The 24,908-nt window shown below is 47.5% G+C and overlaps 1 protein-coding gene and 1 non-coding gene across 3 annotated transcripts in view; one reads left to right on the top strand and one right to left on the bottom strand.

The window, feature by feature from the left end:
• Positions 1 to 648: 648 nt before the first annotated feature.
• The window catches only part of LOC135520513 (basal cell adhesion molecule-like), a 120,976-nt gene continuing 96,716 nt past the window's right edge, over positions 649 to 24,908 (top strand). For both annotated transcript variants that reach the window (XM_064946116.1, XM_064946118.1), the window contains exon 1: positions 649 to 940. In XM_064946116.1, the coding sequence (XP_064802188.1) occupies positions 871 to 940 (70 nt within the window). In that variant the 5' untranslated portion in view covers positions 649 to 870. The remainder of the gene's footprint in view (positions 941 to 24,908) is intronic.
• Positions 18,979 to 19,054, bottom strand: trnaa-ugc (transfer RNA alanine (anticodon UGC)). Its single transcript has one exon. It is a non-coding gene; the product is annotated as a tRNA-Ala (tRNA).

Below are 24,908 nucleotides of genomic sequence, written 5' to 3' on the forward strand. Positions count from 1 at the left end.
GGCCATGCTGGGCTAGGGAGGCTATTGTGTTTAGGCCATGCTGGGCTAGGGAGGCTATTGTGTTTAGGCTATGCTGGGCTAGGGAGGCTATTGTGTTTAGGCCATGCTGGGCTAGGGAGGCTATTGTGTTTAGGCCATGCTGGGCTAGGGAGGCTATTGTGTTTAGGCTATGCTGGGCTAGGGAGGCTATTGTGTGTAGGCTATAAGAAATTCATAATATGAACAAACTGGATATTTTCAACTCTGATTCTTAATCTTATTTTATCCACAGCTGATATTAACTAACAAGGCAGTAGGCTGTGTATTATTGTTAGTATTGTTGGTTAGGAATGAAAATAAAATATATATAATTAGGCTATATTGTTAATGTATTATCTGTAATAACCTAATAATAGATGTTGAAGGCTAAGGAACAAGAAATAGTGGTTGGAGTTGGCAAGAGTTTTTACTTTCCACTTCCCTGTTAAAGTTTTTTTTTGAAAATCTTATTTTAAATTTTCAAAAACCGCCTACAACGATGCAGGCATATGTGAATAGTCAATCATGTCTTTTCAGGGCAACTGAGTTGTAGCGGGAGAGAGAGAGCGCGCGAGGGAGAGAGAGAGCGCGAGGGAGGGGCGTGGGTCACCTTTTGTGGAAATACATCAACCAAGACTGCCACCAGCATCAGATTTCTCGCTGTGAGAGAGAGGGGATAGCGCTCGCTTTATTGAGAGGGACGAAGAGAGAGAGAGAGAGAGAGAGAGAGAGAGAGAGAGAAAGAGAAACAACTCTGGACGACTGAAGACTTGCTGCTGCCACAAACACATAACGACAGAAACACCTAAAGAAAAACAGCTAAATACATCTGTAAAAGTTACAGATCGAGCCATGGACGGGATGGTTACATTTGGACGCGCTTCTCTCCTGTGCACCTTGCTGCTTTGCTTTTCATTGCAAGGTAAGACACTTCGATTTCACGCGTCCCCGTCTAGTTTATATTAGAAAGTAAATATTGTTTTAGCCCAATGCTGCTCGTTCCTCTTGGCTGGAGGCTATATATGTCTTCATTGCCTGCACCGTTGTTTTATCTTCAACTATCGCAGTGCGTTATATCATAGTAGGCTATGGATTGCGTATCACATTAAAAGGGTTTGAAATGCATTAGTGGGTTATACAACTTTAATGTACCTTGTGCATGTTTCGTTGGCTTTGGCAATTTGTTCTTGTTATGTGAAAACAACCTGTTCGTGAGTGCCAGACTGTGCCAAAATAACAGGTGTAAATCGAGACTGAAACTCTCGGCATTTTTGTCACTAAGCTATTTTTAAATTATTAGAGAAAAGACTGCACTTGCCTTTGTAGTCGTGTGGGAGCCCTCTGCTCGGCAGTGGAGTGCACTTCTGAGCGCACAAATGACTGCAGTAGCCTGTAGCTGAGACGCAGCCTGTCGCGGCCGGGATGGCCGCTATGTCTGTGATCTATGATCAATGAGCGAGCTGTTCAAAATGCGTCTGATGGGGTGTGGTGCGCCTCGAACTATACAGAGTGTTTTTTAAATGGATTGATATGAATGAAATGGATTTTAGGGTAGGCCTACTCACAACCTTACCGGTAGGTTGCATAAACCTTATGATGTATTTATAGTTTGCATTTATCTGCCCCAAATTTGAGCAAGATCTCATGCTTTCAAACGCTATCATTTCGCTTTTCCACTCCACTGTTTTCTTGTCTCTTATGGATAAAGAATAAAAAGTTTACAAGGCTACATACATGTTGAGTTATATAACTAACGGGTGCTGTAGGCTATTTGGCCTTGTAGGGTGGGGCCCATTTGGCCAAGCCTCTCTCTCTCTCTACTTATCTATTGCTCTCCCTCACCACTGCCTCTCACTCATCAATTTTTTTTGGTTATCTCTCTCTCTATCTGCAACTTTCTGTCTCTTTTTTTTCTACATCAAAATTCCCCCTCTTTATCTCCCCAATCTGAATCTCTGCCTCTGAGTTTACTTGGCTGGTGTTCAGCAACAACCCTCCCTCTATCTGCACCCATCCCTCATTTTCTCTCCATTCCTCCCTCGCTCTGCACCATCCTTCACTCTCTCGTGCTCCATCCCTCCTTCTCTCATGCTCCATCCCTCCCTCTCTCGTGCTCCATCCCTCCCTCTCTCGTGTTCCATCCCTCCCTCTCTCGTGCTCCATCCCTCCCTCTCTCATGCTCCATCCCTCCTCCCTCTCTCCAGCTCCATCCCTTCCTCTCTCCAGCTCCATCCCTCCCTCTCTCATGCTCCATCCCTCCCACTCTCCAGCTCCATCCCTCCCTCTCTCATACTCCATCCCTTCCTCTCTCCAGCTCCATCCCTCCCTCTCTCGTGCTCCATCCCTCCCTCTCTCGTGCTCCATCCCTTCCTCTCTCCAGCTCCATCCCTCCCTCTCTCATGCTTCATCCCTCCCTCTCTCGTGCTCCATCCCTTCCTCTCTCCAGCTCCATCCCTCCCTCTCTCGTAATCCATCCCTCCCTCTCTCCAGCTCCATCCCTTCCTCTCTCCAGCTCCATCCCTTCCTCTCTCCAGCTCCATCCCTTCCTCTCTCGTGCTCCATCCCTCTCTCTCTCCAGCTCCATCCCTTCCTCTCTCCAGCTCCATCCCTTCCTCTCTCCAGCTCCATCCCTTCCTTTCTCCAGCGACCCTCCCTTCTTCCTTTAAACCTCTACCACACCCTTCTCAGATCTCCACTACTCTGTCCTCTCCACCCTTGCTCCTCCTCCCTCCATCCACTCTTCACCTGGTCTTTGAGACAGTTGTTCTCTGGGCTGTGTTGCTGTGGCTGTATGTATATGAGCCCAGTCCTTCATGATGCCACTGTGTAGACTGTGTGTCTGAGACTAAACAGGTGTCTGTACTAAAAGCCAAAGCCAGCTAATGGAAGGCCTGGTACCTCACGTAGGAGGCTGGACACAGCAGTGGGTGGTGTCTTGATTGTAGCTAAGAGCTCCTGTTCTTAGCTCTTCTAGTCGCCACCCCTGGCCCTTTAGTCTGTACATAGGACATTATGAAACACTGTTGTCCCCACCTCCACGGCAGCCAGTCCAGGTCCAGGACACCCCTGCAGTGGCTGAATAGACCAGCACTCCCATAAACTTTAGTGCAGTATGCCTCTCTCTCACTGTAAAAGGGTACAAGAACGCTCCCTCTCCTACCTCTTCTACCTTCCCCTCTTCTTACCTCCAACCCGTCCCTCTCTCTCCCTCCCTCCCTCCCTCCCCCTGGCTCGTTTGTCTAATAATAGCAGGTTTCTCTGTGGGATACTGTCACACACACACACACACATATCCTGACTCACCACACAACTATAACACGCTACACACACTCACCACAAAACTATTCCACGGTGCACCAAAAAGGACCACAGGACACATAACACCGCACACATAACATACCCCTGTGGGAGTGTGTGTGACACAAATATGCGGCGCATGACATCCAGACTGTCCCAGGGTGCTTTGCATGCCTGTACCGATGGCGGCGCAATTGATCTGTGACCGGTTGAACCATACAGGTTGGAAATGTCTCCCTCGGCATACCATACAATGTCACCCAGAGTTAGAATCATCAACAGCCAAACTTCTAGAACAACGTCATGCCGGCCAGGGATCGGAAAGATTAGTCAGATTAAGGATTATTTCTGATTAGGAAAGTTAGTTTTGAACTAGTAAATGACAATCACACCTGTTCTTTGCAATGAGGCGTTTGATGTGTTGGAAGTTCCAGAACTTGCCGTCGGGGGAAAACGTGTGTAGTGTATGCAGCAGTTGTCTATGGTCATTTGTTGTGTGGGTTTAGATAAACATGGCTGGGTTTTGTTGGTAGAAAGGTGCTTTTGCTTTTCTCACTTCCTAAAAGTGTTCGCTGGCTGTACTGTCTCAGTCTTGCTCTCTTGTGGTGAGAGGGGGTGGGGTCAGGTGAGGAAGGATGGGGGGGTCACTGAGAAGGGTGGGGTCAGGTGAGGAAGGGTAAGGGGGGTCACTGAGAAGGGTGGGGTCAGGTGAGGAAGGGTAAGGGGAGTCACTGAGAAGGGTGGCAGAGAGAATTGCTGAGACAGGCCGTCAGCTGAGTTCAAGGTGCTGTAGTAAACTCTGAGCTTCCACCCTTTGTCCATCAACTCCTTAATTCCCCCAGTCATTTCCCCGTCGACATCAACCCCCCCCACTGCCATGTGTAATTATTATGGTATTAGAGCAGGGAAATGAAAAGCCTGTGGAGTGGAGATAAAAGCCAGGGAGCTTCTTCAAGATTTTTTCTATTTTTTTTTTTACAGGGGGTTAGGGGTGCAGATGGTGTTCTAAGTTTGCACACACACACACACACACACACACACACACACACACACACACACACACACACACACACACACACACACACACACACACACACACACACACACACACACACACACACACACACACACACACACACGAGCCCTGTAGATTCCTCTTATTGTGCAACAGCTCTAAACAATGATAGCTAGCACCACCCTGAGTGACAGGTTGATAAGGGAGCTGGTGTCATTTAACCTGGGGGTGTACAGATGTAGGATCTTCTTTTGTTGCTGAGAATTTTCAGGAAATGTAAACTCGTAGTGTGTTTGAGTTCTAAAAAGGCTTCTAAAGTGTGTAATTTCTACTCTGAAATGTCACACTTAATTTGCCCTAACAAAAAATGTATCAAACCATACAAAAATGTCCATTAATTATAATCCACATAAGAATTCCCATTTCCTGTTGCTGCAGGATTGCTTTCCTGCTGTAGCAAACTGGTTCAAATGAAGGTCCTACCTTTGTAGGTGCAGGAGCACTGGGACTGCTATTGGTTTGGGTGATTCATGCTTCTCCACTGGGTTTGGGTTAGAGGGGAGATAGATGGAGACGGAGCTGAACTCTGAACTCTCATATAGTAATGAGTGGTATTACTATGGACAGGTTGGAGCTCGTCCTGAGTGTCTGTGCATTCAAACATTGTTTCTCTGGCAGAGAGGGGCTGCCTCTTCACAACACAAGGGTGCTAATCCAAAAACACACAAGACTTTACAACGTTGGGCCCCATTCACCACCAAGACACCGTACTACACCGGTTGAGCTGTGGTCCATTCATACATCCACCGCATTTCAGTGCTTTGGCAGCTTTCCTTTCATGTGATATATGCCACTGTAGTGGTTACTCTCTGCTGGGTTCATGTAGACCACATTGCAGTGGAACAATTAAGCTTTCTGCATAAATCCTCATGATAGTGAATGAGCTTTACTGTGGACGGGGTTTAAGTCGTCCTAACCTTTTCAAATCCAAACTAGTGCTCTTTCTTATCTCTGTGGTTTGTTTTCATGGTGGGAGAAATTCAAACAGTCCAGTTGGTGAATTAATTGGCTGGCTGACTGGCTGGCTGGCAGGCAGGCAGGCAACGGTGGTCATCTGGGTATGAAATGACAGGTTTCACGTGGTTAATCCTGTTTGAAGTTTGAGGTCAGCTAGCGGAGGATGTGGTTCACAGAAACACTCCTCAGAGCTTTTCATCCTAATATCATCAAAGATCTTCAAAAAGAGCAGCTAAAGCCATGATTAAAATGCTGAGGTGCACACACACACACACACACGCACGCACGCACACACACACACACACACACACACACACACACACACACACACACACGCTTTAATAGTTAGGATTAACTTGGTCACTGTTTTAATTTCTATCTCCTGTCTGTCTCCATCCTCCCTTCTCCTCCCTCCCTCCCCTCCCTCCCTCTAGCTCACCCTTTTGTTTTGGGTAATGGTGGCTCACTGGAGGGAGTCGTTGGTGTGTATTGATGTTTGTGGTGATTTACTGTGTTGTGTTTACTCTGTTTGGAGCTACTGCTTTTGTGCACAGCCCAGAGAGGATACTGGGAGGAAGGTCCTGCTGTGATGTGTGCGTTGGATAGGGTGCTGAGTGATTGGGGAGAGAGGGAGATAGTGAGAGATACGGAGAGAGATAGTGAGAGATACGGAGAGAGATTGGGGAGAGAGGGAGATAGTGAGAGAATGGGGAGAGAAGTGGGAGATAGTGAGAGATATGGAGAGAGATTGGGGAGAGAGGGAGATAGTGAGAGATATGGAGAGAGATTGGGGAGAGTAGAAGCTGACTACTAGTGCCTTTGATTTCTCCATGGTTGCTGCTTCAAGGCTGTCTTGTCATTAGGGGCTTCATGGGGTTTTAAGGGGAGGAAGGAAACAGAGAGGGAGAGAGGATGAGAGAGAGAGAGGATGAGCTCAAGGGATGGGACGAGGGGTGATTACAGCTGACTATTGTGTTACTGCAGTTCCAGATTGTATTGGCGTCTCAAGTGAGGAAGATGATAAAGATGATGATGATAAGTGAAGAGAGGTGGCCGGGGGGTCGTAGGTCATTTCAAGTGCAGCCTTGAAAGGAGAAGGAATGGGGGTTGGGGGGCTGTATTGCAAGAAACATTTAAAATTCAAAAGCTATTCGGGGAGACGAGGTTAAGTGCTGCCGATGCATTTAGTGGGAGTGCAGTAGAAACATGCTGCGCCAAAGAGCCTTCATTCAGGATCCATGGGGCTTTTTAGGAATTCAGCACACACAGAGAGGAGGGTTTGGCTATTAGAGCTACATATAAATATGTGTCAGGCAGAGTGGGAGAGAGAGGAAGGATCATGGCCTACATATTCCATCTATTGCACGCTACAACATGGCAACCCCCACTTGTGTTTCTTGGTTAGCAGTTGTTCCTGGGTTGTCCAGACTGAAAGAGGGAGACACACACACACACACACACACACACACACACACACACACACACACACACACACACACACACACACACACACACACACACACACACACACACACACACACACACACACACACACACACAATATATACACACACAATATATACACACGCACATGCAAAGTCAGAATTCAGGAATACCAATTAGGAAGTCTGTGGAAAACCCCGTGATATGCAGGCTGGATCAGTTTACTGGCAGACAAGCTGGTTCTTGGGTCTGTCTGCCTGTTCTGAGCTGGGTCTTGGGTCTGTCTGCCTGTTCTGAGCTGGGTCTTGGGTCTGTCTGCCTGTTCTGTGCTGGGTCTTGGGTCTGTCTGCCTGTTCTGTGCTGGGTCTTGGGTCTGTCTGCCTGTTCTGAGCTGGGCCTTGGGTCTGTCTGCCTGTTCTGAGCTGGGTCTTGGGTCTGTCTGCCTGTTCTGAGTTGGGTCTGTCTGCCTGTTCTGAGCTGGGTCTTGGGTCTGTCTGCCTGTTCTGAGCTGGGTCTGTCTGCCTGTTCTGAGCTGGGTCTTGGGTCGGTCTGCCTGTTCTGAGCTGACTCTGTCTGCCTGCCTGGGCTGGGTCTTGGGTCTGTCTGCCTGTTCTGAGCTGGGTCTGTCTGCCTGTTCTGAGCTGGGTCTTGGGTCTGTCTGCCTGTTCTGAGCTGGGTCTTGGGTCTGTCTGCCTGTTCTGAGCTGGGTCTTGGGTCTGTCTGCCTGTTCTGAGCTGGGTCTTGGGTCTGTCTGCCTGTTCTGAGCTGGGTCTTGGGTCTGTCTGCCTGTTCTGAGCTGGGTCTTGGGTCTGTCTGCCTGTTCTGAGCTGGGTCTTGGGTCTGTCTGCCTGTTCTGAGCTGGGTCTTGGGTCTGTCTGCCTGTTCTGAGCTGGGTCTTGGGTCTGTCTGCCTGTTCTGAGCTGGGTCTTGGGTCCTGTGGGATCTTCTCAAGCTGTTGCTTCTCAGACGTCAACAGTTGCCTCAACAGCAGTCGAACCCTAACCCTCTCCTCTCCCACCCTGTGTCCTTTCACACCATGCAGCATGCTCCAGGCTGAGGACGGAACTAGAGGAAGGCTGCATAGACAGTTAGTGGACCTTGTGTGTTTTGAACCAATGACCTACTGACCAACATGGTTGTTTCAGGACTCGCATTAGAGCTGTGTTTGGGAGTGGTCTTTACATGGTAGACTAAGGTTTTGGAGAGAGTGTGAGTGGATGTTGGGTGTTTCCCTCCTGACCAACGTGGTTGTTTCAGGACTCGCATTAGAGCTGTGTTTGGGAGTGGTCTTTACATGGTAGACTAAGGTTTTGGAGAGAGTGTGAGTGGATGTTGGGTGTTTCCCTCCTGACCAACGTGGTTGTTTCAGGACTCGCATTAGAGCTGTGTTTGGGAGTGGTCTTTACGTGGTAGACTAAGGTTTTGGAGAGAGTGTGAGTGGATGTTGTGTGTTTGAACGCACCCCTTGCTGAGTGAGTTGTTTGCCACCTCGTCAGTCAGTCAGTGGCAGCCCTGTTAAGCTTAAGGAGTGGTCAACAAATGGTTGTTGTGTAACAGGGGTTCTTTTCAATCTTATCGCCATCCCATGGAATGTGACAGAGAGTTCACCAAGCTAAAGAGCACTGTGTCTCTGTGTGTGTGTGTGTGTGTGTGTGTGTGTGTGTGTGTGTGTGTGTGTGTGTGTGTGTGTGTGTGTGTGTGTGTGTGTGTGTGTGTGTGTGTGTGTGTGTGTGTGTGTGTGTGTGTGTGTGTGACAGTGTGAGTGTGTGACAGTGTGAGTGTGTAGGGCCCTGGATGGATGAACACTCAGAGTGATGCAGGGATTTATTACTATTATTTTTTCTTCTTTCATCTCCAGTTCAATGTTGTCTCATTCTGTTAAAGGAGAACTTATACATTCCTCTGTGTGAGACATTTCTCCTGCTTTATAATGTAGTTAATGGTTAGCTGGACATGGTTAACCTCACTGTTTGACAAACCTTGCAATATAAATTATTCACGGAGAGGAGGAGCAGGAGGAGAGATGGAGCAGGAGGAGAGGTGGAGCAAGAGGAGAGATGGAGTACGGAGGAGAGGTGGAGCAGGAGGAGAGATGGTGCAGGAGGAGAGGTGGGGCAGGAGGAGAGGTGGGGCAGGAGGAGAGGTGGAGCAGGAGGAGAGATGGAGCAGGAGATGAGGTGGAGCAGGAGGAGAGATGGAGCAGGAGGTTAGGTGAACAGGAGGAAAGGTGGAGCAGGAAGAGAGATGGAGCAGGAGGAGAGGTGGAGCAGGAGGAGAGGTGGAGCAGGAGATGAGGTGGAGCAGGAGGAGAGATGGAGCAGGAGGTTAGGTGGAAAATGAGGTTAGGTGGAACAGGAGGTTAGGTGGAGCAGGAGGAGAGATGGAGCAGGAGGAGAGATGGAGCAGGAGGTTAGGTGGAACAGGAGGTTAGGTGGACAGAAGGAAAGGTGGAGCAGGAGGAGAGGTGGAGCAGGAGGAGAGGTGGAGCAGGAGGAGAGGTGGAGAGGTGGAGCAGGAGGTTAGGTGGAACAGGAGGAGAGGTGGAGCAGGAGGAGAGATGGAGCAGGAGGAGAGGTGGAGCAGGAGGAGAGGTGGAGCAGGAGGAGAGGTGGAGCAGGAGGTGAGGTGGAGCAGGAGGTGAGGTGGAGCAAGAGGTGAGGTGGAACAGGAGGTTAGGTGGAAAAGGAGGTTAGGTGGAGCAGGAGGAGAGGTGGAGCAGGAGGAGAGGTGGACAGGAGGAGAGGTGGAGCAGGAGGAGAGTACTGTACTGTATACATATGTTTTTGTCACTGTGTGTGTGTGTGTATGTGTGTATGTGTGTATGTGTGTGTTTGTATCCATATTTCCTAAGTCTGAGTTAAGGTCTCTCTCTGTGAGAAAGGGAGCTTCCTGGTGCGTTAGCTGAGAGTGAAGGTAGTGTAACATCAGGAAACAGATCGTATGTCCACTACAGGGCCAGGCTCATCATGTGACTGCCCGCAGGAAACCCACTGTCTTTGTTTGTTGGAGGTGTAGTTTACCTCCACTCCTCTCCCAGGACGACCACAGCTCCATAGCCCCCTTCTCTCTCCACCATGGCCAATAAAGCCTGTGTGAACTTGACTTTAACAAAGACAGACAGTGGTGGGATAGAGTTACAGAGGAAACACAGTTAATATCCTCCTCAAGTCACAGCGTGTTCTCTACCTCTCGACCTCTCTCACCTCTCTCACCTCTCTACCTCTCTCACTTCTCTACCTCTCTACCTATCTCACCTCTCTATTTCCCTCACCTCCTCGACCCCTTTCTCTGTCTTACATACAGTACCTTTGCGACTGGAATGGAGGTTTACCTTCCAGCAGGACAATGACCCTAAGCATACTCTAAAGCAACACTCGAGTGGTTTAAGGGGAAACATTTAAATGTCTTGGAATTGCCTAGTCAAAGCCCAGGCCTCAATCTAATTGAGAATCTGTGGTATGACTTAAAGATTGCTGTACACCAGTGGAACCCATCCAACTTGAAGGAGCTGGAGCAGTTTTGCCTTGAAGAATGGGCAAAAATTCCAGTGGCCAGATGTGCCAAGCTTATAGATACATACCCCAAGAGACTTGTAGCTGTAATTGCTGCAAAAGGTGGCTCTACAAAGTATTGACTTTGGGTGTGGGGGGGGGGAATAGTTATGCACACTCAAGTTTTCTATTTTTTGTCTTATTTCTTGTTTGTTTCACAAGAAAAAATATTTTGCATCTTCAAGGTGGTAGGCATGTTGTGTAAATCAAATGATATAACCCCCCCCCCAAATCCATGTTAATTCCAGGTTGTAAGGCAACAAAATAGTTAAAATGGCAAGGGGTGTGAATACTTTCACAAGCCTCTGTAAACCCTTCCCCAGATATATGTCTCATTACAATTCTCTCTCCGTGATCTACAGACACTTCCTTAGTCTTCATGGTCTGGTTTCTGCTCTGACATGCACTATCAACTGTGGGACCTTATAGACAGGTCTGTCTCTTTCTAAATCACGTCCAAACAATTGCACTGGCTACAGGTGGACTCCAATCAAGTTGTAGCGACGTCTCAAGGATGATCAGAGGAAATTGGATGCACCTGAGCTCAGTTTGAGTGTCATTTCTAAGGTGTGTGGATACTCATGTAATTGAGATATTTCTGTTTTTCAATACATTTTCAATAAATGAGATGAATACTTTCATCTACTCTTTTCACAATCATCTTCCCATCTCTCTCTTATGCTCATTGGCCGTTGTCTTTCTCTCTCTTCTATCTGTCTTTCTCTTCATTTACAGTTCAGTTATGTCTTTCTTATCTTCTCTACCCATTTACCTCTCACACTCCTCCCTCTTTCTCTCTCTCTTTCACCCCTCTACCCCTCTGTCCCTCCTACACTCTGTTACCCCTGTCTATCACACTCCTCCTTCTCTTTCTCTCTCTCTCACCCCTCTACCCCTCTGTCCCTCTACCCCTCTGTCCCTCCTACACTCTGTTACCCCTGTCTATCACATTCCTCCTTCTCTTTCTCTCTCTCTCACCCCTCTACCCCTCTGTCCCTCTACCCCTCTGTCCCTCCTACACTCTGTTACCCCTGTCTATCACACTCCTCCTTCTCTTTCTCTCTCTCTCACCCCTCTACCCCTCTGTCCCTCTACCCCTCTGTCCCTCCTACACTCTGTTACCCCTGTCTATCACATTCCTCCTTCTCTTTCTCTCTCTCTCACCCCCTCTACCCCTCTGTCCCTCTACCCCTCTGTCCCTCCTACACTCTGTTACCCCTGTCTATCACATTCCTCCTTCTCTTTCTCTCTCTCTCACCCCTCTACCCCTCTGTCCCTCTACCCCTCTGTCCCTCCTACACTCTGTTACCCCTGTCTAGCACACTCCTCCTTCTGTTTCTCTCTCTTTCACCCCTCTACCCTTCTACCCCCCTGTCCCTCCTACACTCTGTTACCCCTGTCTATCACACTCCTCTCCTCCATCTTTCCTGTCCTCCTCTGTCCCTCTCCATCTCTTCTCTATGCCAGAGACAGATCAGAGATGAGTGCCTGGACCGTCTGTTGCTAATCACCATCACAATAGGATCCGCAGCAGGGTGACAGCGGGAGGTCTCAGATCGTGATTTCATTCCTAGTTTGATTGACATTCCCACTAATAACGGTAATCAGGCCGGAAGGGTTTGAAGCGCTGGTGATTCCCACAGATAACACAGTTAACTGACATGTCATTTCTCAATAAGAGTTGGCAGACAGACTGAGCTCTCAATCTATGGCATTCTCTCTCTCTCACACTCTCTCACTCTCTCTCACACTCTCTCACTCTCTCTCTCACATTCACTCACTCACTCACTCACTCACTCACTCACTCACTCACTCACTCACTCACTCACTCACTCACTGTCTCTGTGTCTCTCACGCACTCTCTCTCACTCTGTTTCACTCACTCACTCACTCTGTCTCGCTCTCATGCACTCTCTGTCACGCACTCTCTGTCACTCACTCACTCACTCACTCACTCACTCACTGTCTCTGTGTCTCTCACGCACTCTCTCTCACTCTGTTTCACTCACTCACTCTGTCTCGCTCTCATGCACTCTCTGTCACGCACTCTCTGTCACTCACTCACTCACTCACTCACTCACTCACTCACTCACTCACTCACTCACTCACTCACTCACTGTCTCTGTGTCTCTCACGCACTCTCTCTCACTCTGTTTCACTCACTCACTCTGTCTCGCTCTCATGCACTCTCTGTCACGCACTCTCTCTCACGCACTCTCTGTCACGGACTCACTCTGTCTCTGTCTGTCTGTCTGTCTGTCTGTCTGTCTGTCTGTCTGTCTGTCTGTCTGTCTCACTTTTACTCTCACTCTCACTCTCTCACTCTATGTCATCTCACCCGCAGAGGAAAGCATTGGGCTTGTTGTTATTGTATGGATCTGTTTCAGCCCTAAAGGGTCTTCTTCAATGGACATGTCTGCCAGATTTGGCTCTTATTGTCTTTCTGAGTGAATGGTCTTCAAAGCACACAACTGAATTGCATACCTAGCTTTCTCTTTTATTAGTTTATATTACTGTGATGCTACATAAGTAGAGTATCATATCATTTCATAGTTGATTTCATCTGATCACAGCACTAGAAGTACTATCTTGCTTTGTCCGAATTCAATATTTAATATTTAATCGATAGGATCCAATTTCAGTTATGACTCCATAATGCTAAATTAAGCAAAATGACTTGTCCGTCTGATCTATGTGATGGATGGTAATTCCACCAGTGATATTGGACTTAAGAGACTCCTAATTGATTCATGCCTGTTGTTATGAAGGACTAAAGTAATTGAAATGCCCCTTATGGGCGTCCATCTTGCTTTCTCCCTGGGCGGATGGATCACGGTGATAATGTTAAAGTTCATTAAGGGGTATAGGAAAAGGACATGGAAGGTTAGGGCCCAGATTGAGAGAGCGAGAACACCAGGTACCACTAAAACAGCATCCTATTATCCCCATAACCCTCCCGAAAGCCCCACCCCACTGGCTGTCTCTGTAGTCATGGTAATGAACGATGCAGACCTCCTCGTCAATCAGGCATCAGTGAGCGCGTGCAGGGGGAGTTGGGGTGTGGGTGTGGGTGTGGGTGTGTCCGTGCCTGCGCATACTGAACAGTGTGTCTGGGTGAGGCTGGTTAATCAGAGGGCCAGAGAGGACACATGTTCATTAATAAGGCCTCTCACAAAGGAGGACACGAGGAGGGAGGGAGGGAGGGAGGGAGGGAGGCAGATTAGGCCACTGATTGGGCTACTGGTTCTCACTACCTCTGCCCTGACTGATACAGCTGGCATAGCTGATGTGGGTGACTGTGTTACTGCAGTGAGTGACACTATGTGAGGGATACTCCTGGTTTTAGTGTGTATCTAATGGTGCCTGAGTGTCTGTCTGAGAGGGGTAGGAGTATTCTATTCAATACTGTGTGTCTGAATTTAAAGTGTTTTCTGCCGAAGGGCAGTATACTGCAGCACTACCCCACATCTCTCCCCCTTCCTCCCCCCACCCACTCCCCACCTCTTTATCAACACCCCCTCCCCCCCACCCTCTCCCCACCTCTTTATAAACCTCTCCCCCCTCCCCCACCCTCTCCTCACCTCTTTATCAACGTCTCTCCTCCCCCTCCCCTCACCTCTCCCCACCTCTTTATCAACACCCCCTCCCCCCCCACCCTCTCCCCACCTCTTTATAAACCTCTCCCCCCTCCCCCCACCCTCTCCCCACCTCTTTATCAACGTCTCTCCCTCTCTCCCTCTCTCCCCCCTCCCCCCACCCTCTCCCCACCTCTTTATCAACGTCTCTCCCTCTCTCCCTCCCCCCCTCCCCCCACCCTCTCCCCACCTCTTTATCAACGTCTCTCCCTGTCTCCCCCCCCTCTCTCAGTAGCTGTGGTTGTAGGAAGAGGGACAGAACTACATTGTTAAGACATTCTTCAGGCTGTTGGAATGCAGGTATTAATGGAGGCTGCTTAAACACACAGAGGAGAGGAGAGAACAGGGAAAGGAAGAGAGAGAGGGAAGGAAGGTATGGGAAGGAGGGTAAGTGTGGATTAGGGGGAGTGGTATAGGGAGGTAGACTGAGGCACAGAAAAGGGAGAGACTCAAGAACAAAAAGAGTTGTTGATTTCTAACCAGGATGTGATGGGTCGTGTGCATGTGTGAGAAGGGGAGGGTCCTTGTTGATTTCCCAGGTTTATGGCTCTGAGTGTGTGTGTGTGTGTGTGTGTGTGTGTGTGTGTGTGTGTGTGTGTGTGTGTGTGTGTGTGTGTGTGTGTGTGTGTGTGTGTGTGTGTGTGTGTGTGTGTGTGTGAGAGAGAAGGGGAGGGTCCTTGTTGATTTCCCAGGTTTATGGCTCTGAGTGTGTTGACAGTGTGGGTTTGGAATGTATTCTTCATTAACTGAGCTAACTTTGGTGTGTGTGTGTGTGTGTGTTAGGGCGTGGAGGTACTGTTGACCCTCAGTGTGTGTGTGTGTGTGTTGGGGCGTGGAGGTACTGTTGACCCTCAGTGTGTGTGTGTGTGTTGGGGCGTGGAGGTACTGTTGACCCTCAGTGTGTGTGTGTGTGTGTTGGGGCGTGGAGTTACTGTTGACCCTCAGTGTGTGTGTGTGTGTGTGTGTGTTGGGGCGTGGAGGTACTGTTGACCCTCAGTGTGTGTGTGTGTGTGTTGGGGCGTGGAGGTACTGTTGACCCTCAGTGTGTGTGTGTGTGTTGGGGCGTGGAGGTACTGTTGACCCTCAGTGTGTGTGTGTGTGTTGGGGCGTGGAGGTACTGTTGACCCTCAGTGTGTGTGTGTGTTGGGGCGTGGAGGTACTGTTGACCCTCAGTGTGTGTGTTGGGGCGTGGAGGTACTGTTGACCCTCAGTGTGTGTGTGTTGGGGCGTGGAGGTACTGTTGACCCTCAGTGTGTGTGTGTTGGGGCGTGGAGGTACTGTTGACCCTCAGTGTGTGTTGGGGCGTGGAGGTACTGTTGACCCTCAGTGTGTGTGGGCGCTATCAGCCGGTGGCCTGGGGATTCATAACTTCAATTCAACGTGGTCTGGAATCTGGAGGGGGTTATAAATAGGAGGCTGTGAGTGTGTGTGTGCTGGGGGGTCGGGTGTGTGTGTGAGTGTGTGTGTGTGCTGGGGGGTCGGGTGAGTGTGTGTGTGCTGGGGGTCGGGTGTGTGTGTGAGTGTGTGTGTGTGCTGGGGGTCGGGTGTGTGTGTGTGTGTGTGTGTGCTGGGGGTCGGGTGTGTGTGTGTGAGTGTGTGTGTGTGTGCTGGGGGGTTGGGTGTGTGTGTGTGAGTGTGTGTGTGTGTGTGCTGGGGGGTCGGGTGTGTGTGTGAGTTTGTGTGTGCTGGGGTGTCAGGTGGGTCCCACAGTGATAGCAGTACCAGCTGGAGATGGGGCCTGAGGGGGGAATCAGTGTAAACCGAAGACGCTAGATGGTGCCTCCTTGGATACAACTACTACTAGCCCTCCATTCATCTCTCTCTTTCTCTCTCTTTCCTTCTCAATCCCCCTCCTCTTAGAGACACTGTGTACCTACCATATTCCACCCTACTGGGTATTCAGAAAATTTGACATTTTAGGTCAAAGTCAGTAAAAATTGTAGATTTCAGATTGAATAAAACCATGGTGATTCCATCTCTACATATATGTATCTATGTACCCATCCTTCTCCTTCTGTCTCTCCAATCCCTGTAGCTCTTCCTGATTTCTGACTCCATCCATCCTGTCATACTGTTGACCATATCAATCCTCTCCTCCACCCAGCTGATGGTGTGATCCCTGTCAAAGTCATGGTTTATATTTCCTCTCCTCCACCCAGCTGGTGCTGTGATCCCTGTCAAAGTCATGGTTTATATTTCCTCTCCTCCACCCAGCTGGTGCTGTGATCCCTGTCAAAGTCATGGTTTATATTTCCTCTCCTCCACCCAGCTGGTGCTGTGATCCCTGTCAAAGTCATGGTTTATATTTCCTCTCCTCCACCCAGCTGGTGCTGTGATCCCTGTCAAAGTCATGGTTTATATTTCCTCTCCTCCACCCAGCGGGTGCTGTGATCCCTGTCAAAGTCATGGTTTATATTTCCTCTCCTCCACCCAGCTGGTGCTGTGATCCCTGTCAAAGTCATGGTTTATATTTCCTCTCCTCCACCCAGCTGGTGCTGTGATCCCTGTCAAAGTCATGGTTTATATTTCCTCTCCTCCACCCAGCTGGTGCTGTGATCCCTGTCAAAGTCATGGTTTATATTTCCTCTCCTCCACCCAGCTGGTGCTGTGATCCCTGTCAAAGTCATGGTTTATATTTCCTCTCCTCCACCCAGCTGGTGCTGTGATCCCTGTCAAAGTCATGGTTTATATTTCCTCTCCTCCACCCAGCTGGTGCTGTGATCCCTGTCAAAGTCATGGTTTATTTTTCCTCTCCTCCACCCAGCTGGTGCTGTGATCCCTGTCAAAGTCATGGTTTATATTTCCTCTCCTCCACCCAGCTGGTGCTGTGTTCCCTGTCAAAGTCATGGTTTATATTTCCTCTCCTCCACCCAGCTGGTGCTGTGATCCCTGTCAAAGTCATGGTTTATATTTCCTCTCCTTCACCCAGCTGGTGCTGTGATCCCTGTCAAAGTCAAACCCTGCTGCTTTTGGCAAGTAGAGGACATAGGTGGAGCCAGAAACTACCCCTGCCCTCCCCCACCTCCCTTCCTTTTTAGTACCCCTCGGTCCCTCGGCCACCCCCTCCCCCACTCCTTCCGTCTGGTATGCATGCCGCTTGGCGCTGGGTGAATAAGGGGGCAGGTTGGTCCAACGGTTCAGGAGAGCATCAAACCCATCCACTACATCGGCACGACAGGCCACACCAAGCCAGCCAAATACTGTGGGCCACAGCAACCGGTAGCCAACTAACTAACCAGTGGCATCAAGCAAATCCCCAACCCAAAGCTACTGTACATACAGAAAAGACAACAGGAGAGATGTCATATGAGTCCGGGTGTTTTCCACAGAAATGATCTCGGCCTCATGGCTACATGGCTGCAGCCAAAACTAACCATATGGCTCTCTCTACCTGTGGCTACACATCCGATCATCTCTCTCTTTCCTGGCTTTCTCTCTTTGTCTCTCCCTCCCCCTTCCTCTACTCTCTCTTCATTCATCTCTCTTCCTCTCCTCTCCTCTCCCATTCTCTCTCCTTTTCTTTTTCTCTCTCGTTCCCTTTCTGGGTCGGACAGTGACTGCAGAAACAGTTTGGATAGAGGGAGGACAGGGTGACAGGGATAGGGAGAGTGAGGGTGACAGGGATAGGGAGAGTGAGGGCGACAGCTGGACAGATGAATGCTGTAGATCAGGTTACACACATTCAGTGACAAGACCGTCTGTTTCTCTCACCCTCCTGTTGCTTTCCCTCCCCCTGTCTGTCTGTCTGTCTGTCTGTCTGTCTGTCTGTCTGTCTGTCTGTCTGTCTGTCTGTCTGTCTGTCTGTCTGTCCTCTTTACTCATAGCTACTCCCTTTCTCCCCTCTACCTCTCTGGTATGCTCTCTTTCTCTCTCATTCTTCTTCCTTCTGGCTATACCTCTTTCTCTCCCTCTACCCCCTCTTCACTCTTCACTCTCCCTCTGCCCTCTCTCACTGCTCTCTCTCTCTCTCTCTCTCTCTGTTCTCCCTCCCCTCTCCATCTCTCTCTCTCACACACACATTTCAGTGTTGTTGCCGACAGGGCAGCAGCAGATTATTAGTCAGTTGACTCGTTGAGGGCAGCCAAAGCCACACTGCGAACATGAAACAATAACCTGATGATTCTCTCTCTCGCTCTCTCTCTTTCTCGCTCTCTCTCTTTCTCACTCTCTCTCTCTCTCTAGCTCTCTCTCACTCTCTTTCTCTCTCTCTCTCTTCTCTCTCTCTCTCTCTCTCTCTCTCTCTCTCTCTCTCACTCTCTCTTTCTCACTCTCTCTCTTTCTCACTCTCTCTCTCTCTCTCTCGCTCTCTCTCACTCTCTCTTTCTCACTCTCTCTCTCTCACTCTTTCTCACTCTCTCTTTCTTGCTCTCTCTTACTCTCTTTCTCGCTCTCTCTCTTACTCTCTCTTTCTCGCTCTCTCTCTTACTCTCTCTTTCTCACTCTTTCTCACTTTCTCTCTCTCGCTCTCTCTCTTTCTCTCTCTCTCTCGCTCTTTCTCGCTCTCTCTCTCATTGACTCCCTTGCTCGCTCTCTCTCTCTCTGTCTTTCTGTCTGTGTGTCTGTCTCTCTGTGTGTGTGTCTGTCTGTCTGTTCTCTCAGCTGTAGCCAAAGCACCCTTGTCATTCTACAGCTCTGTTAGCAACACTGACACAGACAACAGTGTTCTGTAAACAACAGTCCACCTTTAGCAACAGCGTAAATTGAAGAGCATTGCAACTGTAAGCCAGAAATTCATTTCAATGAACTTCAAATACTTCAAATGCTGTTTCGTCCATTGTCACCATTGCTTGAGCAATGCTGTAACCTAAGCTATAGTGTAACTGTAGTGAAGGGGGTCTTGCCAACTCCCTCACGTCTTCATCACCTCTGAGTGTTCATCCATCCAGGGCCCTTCACACTGTCACACACACACATAATAATAATAATAATATATCCCATTTAGCAGACGCTTTTGTCCAAAGCGACTTACAAGTCGGCTGGGGCCACTACTTTTACATATGGGTGGTCCCAGTGGGAATCGAACCCACGACGCTTGGCGTTGCAAGCGCCATGCTCTACCGACTGAGCCACACAGGACCCTTGTACCCACACACACACATACACACACGAAAAATCCCCCCCCCTCCCAAAAATGTACCAAACACATACCTATTTGGAACTGGCCCTGTATATAGTATACTTATTTACTTACTTATTGTGTTCCCCATATTTCTCCTTAATTCTTGTGTGTTTTTTTATAGTATTAAATTGTCATTGTATATTGCATTGTTGGTTTTTGAGTTTGCATGAAACTTGATTGTGTTGTTTTCGTTCAAAAAGAAGCGTCATAATAACTGCGGTGTAAATGTTCTCCAAGCAGGGTTGTTTTATGAATGGGGTCTCTACCTCTGACAGCGTCATGAATAATACATGTTCTGATTGGGCGGGAGGCCTGTCCGTCTGCCTTCCACTTGCCTAATTGAAACAAGCCCAATGGTGTCACGTCTGCTTTCATCTCTCTCACCACTCTGATAGTCAAATCATCAGATGACAGACACAGATTCTTATCTGGTCCCTAGTATAGGAAGATATCTGACATGACACAGATTCTAATCTGGTCCCTAGTATAGGAAGATATCTGACATGACACAGATTCTAATCTGGTCCCTAGTATAGGAAGATATCTGACATGACACAGATTCTAATCTGGTCCCTAGTATAGGAAGATATCTGACATGACACAGATTCTAATCTGGTCCCTAGTATAGGAAGATATCTGACATGTCAAAGGGTTCTCTTTCGTATCTCCTAATTTGCAGCTGTTAGCATCGTTACAGCTCTCCATTATCGTCTTAACTGTTCCAGCTATTTGGTATTTGTTGGATGTTCTCTATTCTCCAGTTTGTACCTTTCTCCCTTCCTGCCTTCTCTTCTCCATTCCAGAAATGAGCGAGGGAGGGAGGGAGGTAGAGGGAGGGAGGTAGCCATGCATGCCATCCTCCAGACTTATCCCTCCCTCCGTACTTGCACAGGGTTCTCCCCACCCTGCCAAAAGGGTTGAGGAGGAGCAGTGTTCCGGTGCCAGGATGGTAGAGTTACTGATAGTTAAGACTCAACACCGTATCCCCTGACACACATCATCTTGCCCCACCCCCCACAACATCATCCTAATCTTCTCAAACACATCTTGCCATCCCTCCCACACACACACACACAAATCCCCCAGTCCACCCCCCCCCAACACACACCCCATCATCTTGAACACCCCTCCTACTCCCAGCACCAACAGTCTCCTTCATTCAGATCCATCCATGCTGTCATAGTTTTAACATTCCCTTCATTAAAACTAAACATTCAAGTTAAACCTCCCTCCATCCACCTCCCCCTCTTCATACAGTCTGCCTCCCTGGTATGTGCTAACCATGATTAAAGGGATGTAAGGGGACTTTGACACAGTGCTCTCTCTCTCTCTCTCTCTGTCTCTCTCTGTCAATTCAATTCAAGGGGCTTTATTGGCATGGGTAACATGTGTTAACATTGCCAAAGCAAGTAAGGTAGATAATATATAGTGAAATAAACAATAAAAATGAACAGTAGACATCACACATACAGAAGTTTCAAAACAATAAAGACATTACAAATGTCATATTATATATATACAGTGTTTTTACAATGTACAAATGGTGAAGGACACAGGATAAAATAAGCATAGATATGGGTTGTATTTACAATGGTGCGTGTTCTTCACTGGTTGCCCTTTCCTTGTGGCAACAGGTCACAAATCTTGCTGCTCTGATGGCACACTGTGGAATTTCACCCAGTAGATATGGGAGTTTTTCAAAATTGGATTTGTTTTCGAATTCTTTGTGGATCTGTGTAATCTGAGGGAAATATGTCTCTCTGTTACGCACGCCTCTATGAAGAGGGAACGCAACACCCTGCTACAACTAAACTCTCCGTGAAGCGAAAAAGGTATGGACTGTAGGTGCGAGTAAGGATGACAACAGGCAGAATGTGGTACCGTTTACCAGGACTTTATTCCTTCACACGGTAATATGGGGAAAAGGGGCTGGATGGAACCAAAGCAAAGAAAGTAAATCTCAAAGCCACCCCTCTCCTATCTTACCTGCCTACCCACTACTTACCTAATTTAGCACCACCTGGTGCCCTAACCAAAATACAAGGGGGTGGTCCGCCCAGGTCTTACCTAGTGTGCCTAGACAGCGAATATGCTACGGGTATATGTATGCCCGCGGGCCTCTTGCTTAAGCACTCCCTAGGTGCCTTCCCCTTCCCCCCTGGGAACAAATGAAACAGAATATTAAACAATTTCACAAACAAACTAAGGACATCAAATAAGCTCTATCTGAGCAACAAACTCACAAAACATACCAACTCTCAGCCCAGCAAAATCTCTAGCAAATCTCTCTAGCAAAATCTCTGCAATGACCTCCTAGCAAATCTACGTCTAGCAAATCTACGTCTAGCAAAATCTACGTCTAGCAAAATCTACGTCTAGCAAAATCTACGTCTAGCAAAATCTACGTCTAGCAAAATCTACGTCTAGCAAAATCTACGTCTAGCAAAATCTACGTCTAGCAAAATCTACGTCTAGCAAAATCTACGTCTAGCAAAATCTACGTCTAGCAAAATCTACTTCCAGCAAAATCTACTTCCAGCAAAATTCTCTCCTCCTGCACAGAACACTGGCTTTTATATAGCTTCTGGTATAGGTAATTGGAGAGACAGCTGCGTCTTGACGAGGGGGCGGGGTCAGCTCTCCAATTAGCCCTGGAGTCGACCAATCAGCTGCTTGATGGATTTCAGGAAGCCATTTCCTGAAATAAACACATGCAAACATACAAACTACAACACATAAACTGGGGAACGTAACACTCTCTAATATGGTCATACATTGGGCAGGAGGTTAGGAAGTGCAGCTCAGTTTCCACCTCATTTTGTGGGCAGTGAGCACATAGCCTGTCTTCTCTTGAGAGCCATGTCTGCCTACGGCGGCCTTTCTCAATAGCAAGGCTATGCTCGCTGAGTCTGTACATAGTCAAAGCTTTCCTTAATTTTGGGTCAGTCACAGTGGTCAGGTATTCTGCCGCTGTGTACTCTCTGTGTAAGGCCAAATAGCATTCTAGTTTGCTCTGTTTTTTTGTTAATTCTTTCCAATGTGTCAAGTAATTATCTTTTTGTTTTCTCATGATTTGGTTGGGTCTAATTGTGCTGCTGTCATGGGGCTCTGTAGGGTGTGTTTGTGAACAGAGCCCCAGGACCAGCTTGCTTAGGGGACTCTCTCCAGGTTCATCTCTCTGTAGGTGATGGCTTTGTTGTGGAAGGTTTGGGAATCGCTTCCTTTTAGGTGGTTATAGAATTTAACAGCTCTTTTCTGGATTTTGATAATTAGTGTGTATCTGCCTAATTCTGCTCTGCATGCATTATTTGGTGTTCTACGTTGTACACGGAGGATATTTTTGCAGAATTCTGCGTGCAGAGTCTCAATTTGGTGTTTGTCCCATTTTGTGAAGTCTTGGTTGGTGTGCTGACCCCAGACCTCACAACCATAAAGGGCAATGGGCTCTATGACTGATTCAAGTATTTTTAGCCAAATCCTAATTGGTATGTTGAGATTTATGTTCCTTTTGATGGCATAGAATGCCCTTCTTGCCTTGTCTCTCAGATCGTTCACAGCTTTGTGGAAGTTACCTGTGGCGCTGATGTTTAGGCCAAGGTATGTATAGTTTTTTTGTGTGCTCTAGGGCAACAGTGTCTAGATGGAATTTGTATTTGTGGTCCTGGTGACTGGACCTTTTTTAGAACACCATTATTTTGGTCTTACTGAGATTTACTGTCAGGGCCCAGGTCTGACAGAATCTGTGCATAAGATCTAGGTGCTGCTGTAGGCCCTCCTTGGTTGGTGACAGAAGCACCAGATCATCAGCAAACAGCAGACATTTGACTTCAGATTCTAGTAGGGTGAGGCCAGGTGCTGCAGACTTTTCTATTGCCCGCGCCAGTTCGTTGATATATATGTTGAAGAGGGTGGGGCTTAAGCTGCATCCCTGTCTAACCCCACGACCCTGTGTGAAGAAATTTGTGTGTTTTTTGCCAATTTTAACCGCACACTTGTTGTTTGTGTACATGGATTTTATGATGTCGTATGTTTTACCCCCAACACCACTTTCCATCAGTTTGTATAGCAGACGCTCATGCCAAATTGAGTCGAAGGCTTTTTTGAAATCGACAAAGCATGAAAAGACTTTGCCTTTGTTTTGGTTTGTTTGGTTGTCAATTAGGGTGTGCAGGGTGAATACATGGTCTGTTGTACGGTAATTTGGTAAAAAGCCAATTTGACATTTGCTCAGTACATTGTTTTCATTGAGGAAGTGTACGAGTCTGCTGTTAATGATAATGCAGAGGATTTTCCCAATGTTACTGTTGACGCATATTCCACGGTAGTTATTGGGGTCGAATTTGTCTCCATTTTTGTGGATTGGGGTGATCAGTCCTTGGTTCCAAATATTGGGGAAGATGCCAGAGCTAAGGATGATATTAAAGAGTTTTAGTATAGCCAATTGGAATTTGTTGTCTGTATATTTGATCATTTCATTGAGGATACCATCAACACCACAGGCCTTTTTGGGTTGGAGGGTTTTTATTTTGTCCTGTAACTCATTCAATGTAATTGGAGAATCCAGTGGCTTCTGGTAGTCTTTAATAGTTGATTCTAAGATCTGTATTTGATCATGTATATGTTTTTGCTCTTTATTCTTTGTTATAGAGTCAAAAAGATTGGAGAAGTGGTTTACCCATACATCTCCATTTTGGATAGATAATTCTTCGTGTTGTTGTTTGTTTAGTGTTTTCCAATTTTCCCAGAAGTGGTTAGAGTCTACGGATTCTTCAATTACATTGAGCTGATTTCTGACATGCTGTTCCTTCTTTTTCCGTAGTGTATTTCTGTATTGTTTTAGTGATTCACCATAGTGAAGGCGTAGACTCAGGTTTTCCGGGTCTCTATGTTTTTGGTTGGACAGGTTTCTCAATTTCTTTCTTAGATTTTTGCATTCTTCATCAAACCATTTGTCATTGTTGTTAATTTTCTTCAATTTTCTATTTGAGATTTTTAAATTTGATAGGGAAGCTGAGAGGTCAAATATACTGTTAAGATTTTCTACTGCCAAGTTTACACCTTCACTATTACGGTGGAACGTTTTACCCATGAAATTGTCTAAAAGGGATTGAATTTGTTGTTGCCTAATTGTTTTTTGGTAGGTTTCCAAACTACATTCCTTCCATCTATAGCATTTCTTAATGTTACTCAGTTCCTTTGGCTTTGATGCCTCATGATTGAGTATTGCTCTGTTTAGATAGACTGTGATTTTGCTGTGGTCTGATAGGGGTGTCAGTGGGCTGACTGTGAACGCTCTGAGAGACTCTGGGTTGAGGTCAGTGATAAAGTAGTCTACAGTACTACTGCCAAGAGATGAGCTATAGGTGTACCTACCATAGGAGTCCCCTCGAAGCCTACCATTGACTATGTACATACCCAGCGTGCGACAGAGCTGCAGGAGTTGTGACCCGTTTTTGTTGGTTATGTTGTCATAGTTGTGCCTAGGGGGGCATATGGGGGAGGGAATGCTGTCACCTCCAGGCAGGTGTTTGTCCCCCTGTGTGCTGAGGGTGTCAGGTTCTTGTCCGGTTCTGGCATTTAGGTCGCCACAGACTAGTACATGTCCCTGGGCCTGGAAATGATTGATTTCCCCCTCTAGGATGGAGAAGCTGTCTTCATTAAAATATGGGGATTCTAGTGGGGGGATATAGGTAGTACACAGGAGGACATTTTTCTCTGTTAGGATAATTTCCTTTTGAATTTCTAGCCAAATGTAGAATGTTCCTGTTTTGATTAATTTAATGGAGTGAGTTAGGTCTTCTCTATACCAAATT

The sequence above is a fragment of the Oncorhynchus masou genome, chromosome 29 (genome assembly GCF_036934945.1).
Source record: "Oncorhynchus masou masou isolate Uvic2021 chromosome 29, UVic_Omas_1.1, whole genome shotgun sequence".
Classification (NCBI taxonomy): domain Eukaryota; kingdom Metazoa; phylum Chordata; class Actinopteri; order Salmoniformes; family Salmonidae; genus Oncorhynchus; species Oncorhynchus masou.